The following is a 10,423-nucleotide window of genomic DNA, read 5'->3' as shown; positions in this document are numbered from 1 at the left end:
TACCAATAATAGTCAATAATAATTTGATACTTAAAATTTATTGTAAAAATATTGTAGACATAACATTTTTTTAATATTAAAAAAAAATTTCTCACCTGTACTCACCGTTTTGGTTTACTACAAATGACAAAAGTTGAATAAACCAACACTACTGTAGCTAGAGCCATCGACTCCTTTTTGTTAGAAATATGAAATAATTGATATAATCCCTTTATTTAAGTAGTTAGCTAGTTAGTTGAGATTATAGTGAGTTAGTTAAGATTTGAGCACATATAGCTCATTTAACAAATAGCTTAATTCATAAAGCACATGTTGAATTAACTGGCCAATTATCTTGAGACATGTGGGCCAATGACATTAGAGCTAGTTTCCTATAAATACATGATTGTAATTTAACATTAGATATCAATTGAAGGATAAACCAACTTCTTAGTGCATTAGTGCATCTCTCTCTCTCTCTCTCTCTCTCTCAATATTTCTCTATGGAGTGTGACTATCTCGATTTAAGTCAATTTCCCTACAATTTCTATCCATCTTCATTAGGAACCACCGGATTCCTAACATTTGGTATCAAAGCCGTCGATCTTGAGATGAGTGAATATGACCGGCAAGAAATCTTGAAAATGGTGAATGAAGTTTTAGAGAAGGTTTATTTTTATGAATTACTGTAGTGTTTAAGCAATAAGTTCTAATTAATGAAAAAAGAAAAGAAAAGAAAAAGAAATGCAGGGGTAATATTGCCAATGTATTTTTTACTTCACACAGAGCTACCAAAACTGTCATTTGAAATTTGAAGAGCTGCATAAGCAATGTAATCTCCAAATGTTGCTCTTGTGAGATGAACTTATAACAATTGTCCTGCTTTTTGATCATCTTTGCTGTCTTTTTTTCATTTTCTTATTACTAGCAAAGCCTGCAATGAACTTTTCTTTTTGGTGGTCTATACAACACTTCTTTGACATTTGAATAGGTCCTTATCTCCCTCTACCTAATTATAATGTCAATCCAGTGGCCTTGCATATCTACCTCTCAATACGTTAAACTAATTTTTTATGGGTATTTATTTTTGGACTGAAAGACAAACTTATTTTTGTTGCAGGCCAGTTAATGGATTATGCTCTTTAGCTATGTAGGGAATTACTTTTGGACCCACTATTTCTTCACTGTTTTAGGAGCTTCGTATACCTTTCCGTCATGGAAGATGAACAATGTAAGCATTGAAACAAGAAACATTCAACAGTTAGAAACAAGAAACGCTTAATTTAATAGTTAGATTACATACTATCATTTCGAATCAGATAATTTCTTTCCTTGCAGGTGCCACACACAACTTTCCTTCTCACACACGTTTGCCTTTTATTTTATCATGTTACATCAAACATGACACTTCGCAGACTACGGCATTCTATTGCCGACTTGCCAGAGAAAGTTCAGTGGATTTTTGAGGCTGCATGGATTTTGGCTCTTTCTTATTTCATAGCATACCTTGAGACTTTGGCTATTTCTAATGTATGTGATAACAAGGTTTTTGTTCCATTGTTATTATCAATTTCTTTTGTCTAAGCTTACTTAAACTCTAAATATATTTCTTAAGCTCTGAATATTAATCTTTTCATTACTATTATGAAAGTCTGAATCTCTAGGGTGAACTTATAAATAAGTCTCCCTTTGTCCTTTTCTAGAAAAATTGACAACAATTATTGCAACATGATGAGACTCGTAAGAATTTGAAGTTTTGAAAATTTGACAACATTTATTGTAGAATACATGTGGCTGACCTTGACTAATCTGTTAAGGATCCATAATTGACCCCAACAAAATTTGGGACTAAGGTTTGGTTGTTGTTGTCGTGAAATAAGCACTATTCTTTGTTGTGATGCACATCACTTCTTTTCTCTTTCTGAATGTTTCCCTTTTGAAGAACTAATTACATGCTGAACATATTTGGGCCACGAATGTATGATATAAAGTTGTGGTAATGATGTTTTTTTTTTTTTTTTTGATCAAATGGTAATGATGTTTCGTGTTGAATATGTGAAGTTCCCTTATTATCAATTTGTGGACCGATCATCCATGTACAAAGTTGGCTCCTTGTTTTATGCCTCCTACTTCATTGTAAGCTTCCCTATGTTTCTGAGGTAAGAATTCTAATTTACAATTGCTGGTGATTTCCTTCTCTTTCGCACTTGTATTGTTGTATTAAGGATTAACTAATGCAATGTTTTACTTATAAAAATAGAGTATAGTTGTATTAACCGATTAAATTGTCAGAAATAAGCATTTGTTCATTGTGTTCACACGTAAGAATGCAAACTCTATAAATTTTCCTCTATCATAGGTTAAAGAATACCCATAGGGTTTTAAAATATATTTATTGCTCTCTTGTAGATACATAAGTTTTCCTGATGCCAATTCAACTACATGTACAGAATTGATGAGAAACCTAGCAAACCATGGGACCTACCGAGAGTGGCGGTTGATGCTCTGGGTGCTGCTATGCTAGTTACAATAATACTTGACTTGTGGCGCCTCTTTCTAGGACCTATTGTTTCAGATTCAAAACAATGTCTTCAACCAGGACTGCCATGGTTTCCAGGACATGCCAATGAAACATGACTGATGAATTTGCAGAACAGGGGACATGGGTTAACTTCCTGTCATCTTGCTGATGCTGTAATGTTTTTTGTACCAACTAGATCATTGTTGCTTTTTTACATTTTTGGGATATGTGAAAAAATTGTATGGGCAAGTAGTAAACAATCAAGTTCACTATTGTTGTGATTTATTTCAGCCCAGTCTATTTTGATTTGACACTAAAATGATGAGGATCTTCTCTGCTGTTCATCTTCAAACTAAAATTAAATTTCTCTCATTTTCTCTTTGATGTTATTATTCTTTGTTGGTTTGAGTTTCTGATATGGTCACTGACTGAATACATGAAGATGGATAGTAGAAAAACATACAGAAGGTTTTAATGACTATCAAAGGAAGCAAATATTTAAATTTACTAAAATAAATATTTAAACTAAATAATCGTATAGAATTATGAAAAGTCATGCATACTGTATATACACACATTATTGATAGTATCAATTTTATTTTTATATTAGTACAATACAATAGGAATTATACTGATTATAGTTTGCTATCTAAAGATTTTGTTTCTAATGGTGGATTTGTCCCCAAAAACTAGTCATAACCTTAGTTGCTTTAAGAGGTTACCAGATTTCAAATTATGATCTAAATTGTCAAATAAATCCCCTCGTCTTGGCTACATCTACTACGGAGGAAATTTTACATGACAAAGAAAATTTTCTACTAAGGACTTTCTTTAGTTCCTGGATGCCTTGAGTTTTTGTTAACCTTTATCATGGTTTTACTTAATTTTTCCTTTTTATATTTGCCTGCTCATTTCCTTTGTATACTTCCCGTGTACGTACTAGGGTTGCGCCTTTTGTGCTTTTTCATTAATTGATTTTTATTAATTATAAATAAAGAATTAGAGGAAGCAGTTTTCCACTTGCACTTTGGAGTAGTTGTCATATTTTACTCTGAAAATTGCTTTTTTGCTGATTTAGCTTTAACTAGATGTTTTTCCTAATGTATTGACATCATGGTTCTCACTTGTATTTCAGCTATGATGAACTTGGAGTCCAAAAAATTGTACCTGATACCACATTTATCAAAAGATGGAGTCACAAAATCGAAGAAGTTGTTATAACACATGGCCATGAAGATCAAATTGGTGCGTTGCCTTGGGTGAAGTTTCGTTCTGCTTATTCATCTTAAAAGATAAAGAAATTCCTTCTGCTTCTTGGAAATGATATTTTGACTGAAGACTGATGGATCTGGTACTTGGTTATTTATCTTGTTAAGTCTATTATGTCTTTGTGGCAAAGTCTTTGTAATGGGGCATGAGGCCAAATTGTTTCTCATGTTTTATCATTGATGAATTTGGAGGGACACTGCATTGGCACTCGCATCTGGTGAAAGGGGAAAAATGGGTGCCTTGGCTGATGGCTTGCAGTTGTATGGCATCCGATGGGCTTCAACAAAGACTTTTGACAACAATTAAACAATCTTCATTGTTTAATTGTATGACCCAGATTCATTGCCATTGGCTAGTTGGGATGGAATTGTCATCAAACCTTAAGGATACATTTGGCATTGTGCATTGTTTAAGTGATGTCTCCTTTGTCATTGTTAACTACACTCCTTATTTCTACCATAGCAAAGCTGTGTGTGTTCATTTAATCTTTTTATGTAACACTCTGTTTATTATTTTCCTTTGAGATAATCTCAGATTATTAAACTAAGGAAAGTATGAAAAGATAAGCAAATCAACCATATTGTTACTACAGATCCTTGAAACTCCAGTGCATCCAACTAATTTGGTAGAAGAATATCAATGAGTTCGATAAAACCATTTGGTTCTCTCACACATTTTTGAAACTTTGCTCCAAAGAGGTCTAAATTCCATTCGTTGTTGCACAAGATCACAAGACATGAATCACAGTTTGATTTTGTAGGAAGAAATTTTCGGAGTTTGTGGTTGGATATCGAATTAATATAGGCTTCTATTTTTATGATTTAATTATTTTTTATTTTTTATTGTAATTTTTGTAATTCTATGAGTTAGGGTAGAAAGATGAGGGTAGAAACGTTTGATGAATTGCAGGAGAAGCAAAAAAAGAAGAAGATTACAGTGAAAGGACTTAATAAAGACTAAAGAGAGAGGAAAAAAAAAAAAAAAACACAATTAGCAATAAATAAGGAAAGAGATAATGAGGATGCTATTAATTTGGTAAGTATTTCATGATATAATGATGAATAATCGTGTTTTCTTTTAACCGTTTGATCTTTTAGACTCTTATGGAGTTACACCAGGTGTAACTTGAACCCATCTCATATAAATATATATATATATATATATCACACCACCTAATAACTTTTTTTTTGAATTTATATTTTGGAAGTCTTACCGTTGGATTATGTGTTCTATATATTCTTAACATGTATCCCAATTTTCATGCTAATCAGATGTTATTTATCGTTTCATCTATAAACTCATTTTTTATACATTATTTTAAACTACAAAAACTTAAATTTAAACAATTGATTGATGACATGACTATTGATATTTGATTACTTTGAAATTTTGCAAGCATGATTATTTACCATTTTATCCATAAACTCATGTATATATATATATATATATATATCCATCATTACTACTCTCCTCTCTCATAGTCATTGCTAACACGCACTAGGACTTATCCTTATATTAAGATCAGGTGTAATTGCCAAAAGCAATTGCACGATGCAATTACACCATTTCCTTCATAAATTTTTTTACATTTTTAACGTTTTTACTTCAACTTTTTACTTCTTTTTAACATTTTTTTATTTAACAATTAAGATTGAAAGTTACTTTTTATAACTTTCAATCTCAACCATTTATTACTATTACATAAGATATAATGCCCTAAACATTGCACCTTATCTCAATCCTTTATCCTTATTGCCCTCATTGTCACGCTCATACCTAAACAAGTAATTATACATTTTACATTTGCATTTGGCCTCAATTGTGTCAGGTTGGCCCTAGACTATGCGCTATTTTTGCGGACTATGAATTTAAGTGAGGTTTGAAAAGAATTTGTATGAGGTTAAATTGAGGTATTCAATAGAAATAACATTGTTTAGAATTTTCAATTTTTAAAACATTTTATTTTATATTTAAAATACAATATGCATATGAAAAATCTTCACAGCAATGTGGCTTAACATGCTAATATCCTAGTTTATGATTTTGGCATGATCATAGTGGTATTGGTACAAAGAAATAAATTCAATCAAAGCTAAAGTTGTTAAAAAAAAAAAAAAAACACAAATATCAAATTAATGGCTTTGCAAAGAAGTGTTCAACGAGTATCATCATTAGAATATTGGAAGAAACCAATATACCTAGAGCGTAGGCTTGTTTTGAGCATTCTAATTTCTTCAAAGTAACAGCATTGGAGGCACAACCCGGCCAGTTAAGGCCGGGAGCACATCGCCGGTAGAAGGGGCATCGTTAAATGCCAAGGAAGATATAGGTATGAGTAGTAAGTCTGAAACGTATTCAAATGGGGTGGAGACAGGTACAGATGCTGATTAATTTCTTAAGTCAACTAGCATACATAATTTGGGTGAAAAGTTTTTGAAAACTTTTGTAAGAAGGTAATGGTTTCATTCTTTCAATGAGTATGGTTTGATTAGTCACCATATCAACTCGTACAATGACTTCAACAAGAATGGTATCCAGAGGGTCTTTGATTCTTTTGGTGAGATAATCGTTGAGCCTAGATTTGACCAATCAAAGAAGGGAGAGAGTGAGTGGCACTATACTTTGGTTAGGTTTTGGAAGGTCAACCTTGATTCGCCAGTCTTTTATGGTGGTGAAGGAAATGTGAAGGAATTCAATATGCTTCCTAGGCATGCCTGACTATAGAATGTGACACACTTAGCAAGGATGAAAGTGAATATTGATGTTAAGGTGTATAATAAAAAACTAGTCAAAAGTGACAAATTTAAAACTGGAAAGTATCAATTCGTTGATAGGAATATCTTAAGTGAATGAAAGTGGGATATTTTTTTCGAAGGATTCCTGTGATCATGAAGTCTGACTTGTGCTATATGAAAGGAGCTGAGAATGCTAATTGCAATTTCGATCATGGAGGTTATTTTTTAATTAATGGTGCAGAGAAGACGTGCAAGAATAGACTAGTATGAGGAGGATTTGTGTTTTGAATAATCAACTTTGTATAGTTTCAGACAAGTCCGAAGTGAAGAAGCACATGTATCTTGTAGCAATAGGCTATTACTTCAAGAATCTTATTGCAATATATTATAAATAATTGACATCTTAACTTCATGTTTGTTATTGCAATAGATTGTAAAATAATTGATATCAAATTATTACAATAATATCATCATAACCATAAAATATCCCTTTAAAATTTTCTTTATATAGATTGCAAAATTAATTGATATAAAATTATTGCAATAATTTTTACATTTTAAGTTATTGCAACAAATATTTCTAATGCTTAAATCTTGGTGTAAATGCACTTTTAGTTCCTATATTTTGGCTTTTTTCCATTTGGTCCATACATTTTCATTTTACCAATTTTAGTTCCTAAACCAATTAATGCATGACATTTAAGTCCTTACCATCACCCAACTAACAGAAGGCTGACTTGGCTAACAACACATTAAAATAATAATTAAAAAATATATTTTGGCATTAAAAAATGCCACATTAGCATCTAAATTAAAAAAAAAATTTAATTTATTGATTTTAACTAAATGAAAAAAAATTAAAAACAAGAAATCACATGAATTGAGATCTAAGTGTGTCTTGAACAAGAACACAAACCCAGATCTAACACATAAACAGAATTATTTGTCTCTCTTGGAGTCCTCTTTAAACTCAATCTTGAAATTTCTTCTTGGTTCTCATTCTAATGACTCCCACGCCATCTTCAAAAGTAAATCAAGCCCACCTGACACAGATCAAAACACCGCAATCTAAGCTTCGTTTGCATTACAACAATGCAAACAAACCAAACCCATCTTCGAATCCAAACACACCGGCAAAGAAACCCCACACCCACAAGAACACTCGGTCGAAGTAATCGCTCGAATCCGAGACTACCCAGATCGGAAGAAAAACCCACTTTGGTTTTGAATGTTAATTCAAACAACCATTCCATTCAGGTTCGAGCCGATTTTGGCTACCGAGACTTTAGCCTAGATGGGGTTTCTCTTTCCGAAGACCAAGACCTTGATCTCTTCTACAAGACGTTCATGGAGATAATTTAGATTAAGTTATTGCAATGATTCATTGTAATAGATAATTGTTTCATATTGCAATGATATCTTAACTTTATATTTGTTATTGTAATAGATTGTAAAATAATTGATATCAAATTATTACAATGATATCATCATAGCAATAAAATATCCCTTTAAAATTTTCTTTATAATAGATTACAAAATTAATTGATATAAAATTATTGCAATAATTTTTATCATTTTAAGTTATTGCAACAAATATATCTAATGCTTAAATTTTGTAAAGTTGTTATTTACAACTGTGTATTTTGTTGGCTTTTGTTCCGTGCCAAATTTGATTGTAATTATTATTAATCGTTTATACCCTGTATATGTTGTGGGATTTGTTGTAAGGGTTGTGTGATAGAGAGAGAGTGTGAAAACTTAAGCATTTGAAGACTGAAGACTTCTCGCGACCTAGCTACCCGCGAAGTGAATCATGTGCCTTGCACATGCTGGAATGCGAAGAGTCAGGCCAGGTGGAGACAGCTGTGTCTCGCGAGTATTTCGCGGGTAAGGCCTTTCCTCGAGACACTCGCGAGGCATTCTGTTCTGCCAATCTGTACTGAATGACTCACACATTCTGTGCCTACCCTATATATACCCTCATTACCCACAAATGTTGAGGAGTGCTTCAGAGAGAAAACCCTAGCCAAACACATTGAGAATTAGAGATTATCATCCCCACCTTTCTCTATACACTTGCTTGTGATATTTCCTCAACTCTTCCCTCTCCATTTCTATACCATTGAGAGGTTGATAGCCCAAACACTTACCATACCCTTTGAGAGTGTTGAGTGACGTTTTGGTGCTGCTGGGAAGCATTGGAAGAAGCTAAGGATGGCAGATGCAACATGGAGCTTATCGCGGGATCCAGAGAGCTAGATAAGACACGTTTCCGAGAAGCCTTGTTGGAGTAGGAGCTTGGAGGGTTGAGGGTTTAGGGTTTTAGGGTTTAGGGTTTAGGGTTTAGGGTTTAGGGTTTTAGGGTTTAGGGTTTTAGGGTTTAGGGTTTTAGGGTTTAGGGTTTAGGGTTTAGGGTTTAGGGTTTAAGGGTTTAGGGTTTAAGGGTTTAGGGTTTAGGGTTTAGGGTTTAGGGTTTTAGGGGTTTAGGGTTTTAGGGTTTTAGGGTTTTAGGGTTTGGGGTTTGGGGTTTGGGGTTTGGGGTTATTCTTTTATAGGTCCAGTTTTTTTTTTTTTTAATGGTTTTTATGGATTTTGAACTATTATATTCTAAAGAGCTAATTCGGTTTTAATGTTTTAAAACATAGAAAGACAACGTTCTTAATTAAAATGAAACTGACCACACAAAAATAATTTATGGATAAATTGCTTATTTTAGTGCAAAAATAAATATTCACATAATAATGCCAACACAATGACATCTTTCATTTAATTGTGCTTATTTGTTGGAAGTTTTTAAGTTGTTTTATAAACCTTTTGTGGTGTCATAAGATTCGCATTTTTAGTGGTATTTAAGATCAAGCTTGGGGATTACGTAAAGTATCCGTAAAACTGATTTTTATTTTTATTTTTATTTTTATGTTTTTAGAATCATCCCTAAGACTGATTATAATGGCCATATATTTCTTTTCTGATTATAATGGTCATATTATGATTTAGAATGTTTGTGCAAATAGAATAAAATGAGGCCTCTATATTAATTACAAAACCACGTTAGTTCAAGATATTTAAAGAAGACTAGTCCATTGAATAATTATTAATCATATTTTAATATAGATCATTTGTTATTTAATTAGTCTTTTTTGAACTAGACAAAGTATCGAGCATTTGTCGTTAAAGTGAGGAGAGGATTTTCTTAATAATTGAGGGAAATTAAACTTTACCTCCCTAATCTATACATCATTTTACACTTATTCCCTAAACTATGGGGATGGACATTTACCATCATAAATTGTACCATCTTTTACACTTACCTTTTAAACTATGATAATTCACAATTTACCCTCTTAATTATACCCCATTTTATAATTACCCCTTTAAACTATAAAAATACACACTTACTTCCCTAAACAAATACTCATGGGCGGGGGTGCAAAATGTTACAAAGTTAATATTTTATGAGGAGTTAAAAGTGTAATTTCTCCTACTAATTGGATTAAAGATATCTTTTGTTGTAATGAGTTTGCTAGTAAGAGATGCTACATATACAACATTTTCATAAATGACATGCTATTGCTAGTTCTAATTTAGGCCCATTACAAAAATTACTTTTTTGTCCACTAATAGAAGTTTGCCACTTAAGATTTGTTGTAAAATTGTTACAAATATATTGTGGATGTAGGATTTTTCTTTGCCAAAAGCCAATAAGGATAAAATACACCTGTGTGTCATTGTATGTATTATTCAATATGATATTCAAATAGGTGGACGAGGACATTGGATATGGCTAGAGCTCTATCTGAACTTCAAGTAGAGTTAGCTGATGGCTAGAATAGTGAAAATATAGTCAAACATCCCAAAAAGAAAGGGTTAGAGAGAAAGAAATTTGCTCGAAAACAAAGTAAGGTCAACAAATGCGTGG

At 32.4% G+C, this 10,423-nt stretch overlaps 1 protein-coding gene across 2 annotated transcripts; it reads left to right on the top strand.

Annotated features, from left to right (window-relative positions):
- The first annotated feature begins 1,078 nt into the window (after window positions 1–1,078).
- Window positions 1,079–4,254, top strand: LOC112022579 (cycloeucalenol cycloisomerase). Of its 2 annotated transcripts, XR_010628816.1 has the most exons (5): window positions 1,079–1,210; window positions 1,318–1,509; window positions 2,041–2,138; window positions 2,430–2,673; window positions 3,636–4,254. XR_010628816.1 is itself a non-coding variant. In XM_024055199.2 (4 exons), the coding sequence occupies exons 1-4, from the start codon at window positions 1,115–1,117 to the stop codon at window positions 2,614–2,616; spliced, it is 573 nt and encodes a 190-aa protein (XP_023910967.1). In that variant the 5' UTR covers window positions 1,079–1,114; the 3' UTR covers window positions 2,617–2,872. The 2 variants fall into 2 exon arrangements, 1 of the variants encoding a protein (XP_023910967.1); XM_024055199.2 differs by lacking the exon at window positions 3,636–4,254 and having other exon boundaries at window positions 2,430–2,872.
- The last annotated feature ends 6,169 nt before the right edge of the window (window positions 4,255–10,423 follow it).

Source organism: Quercus suber, unplaced genomic scaffold (assembly GCF_002906115.3).
Source record: "Quercus suber isolate HL8 unplaced genomic scaffold, Cork oak 2.0 scaffold_68, whole genome shotgun sequence".
Taxonomy (NCBI): Eukaryota; Viridiplantae; Streptophyta; class Magnoliopsida; order Fagales; family Fagaceae; genus Quercus; species Quercus suber.
The sequence above is the reverse complement of the archived record's forward strand: the minus strand, read 5'-3'. Positions and strand labels throughout refer to the sequence as shown.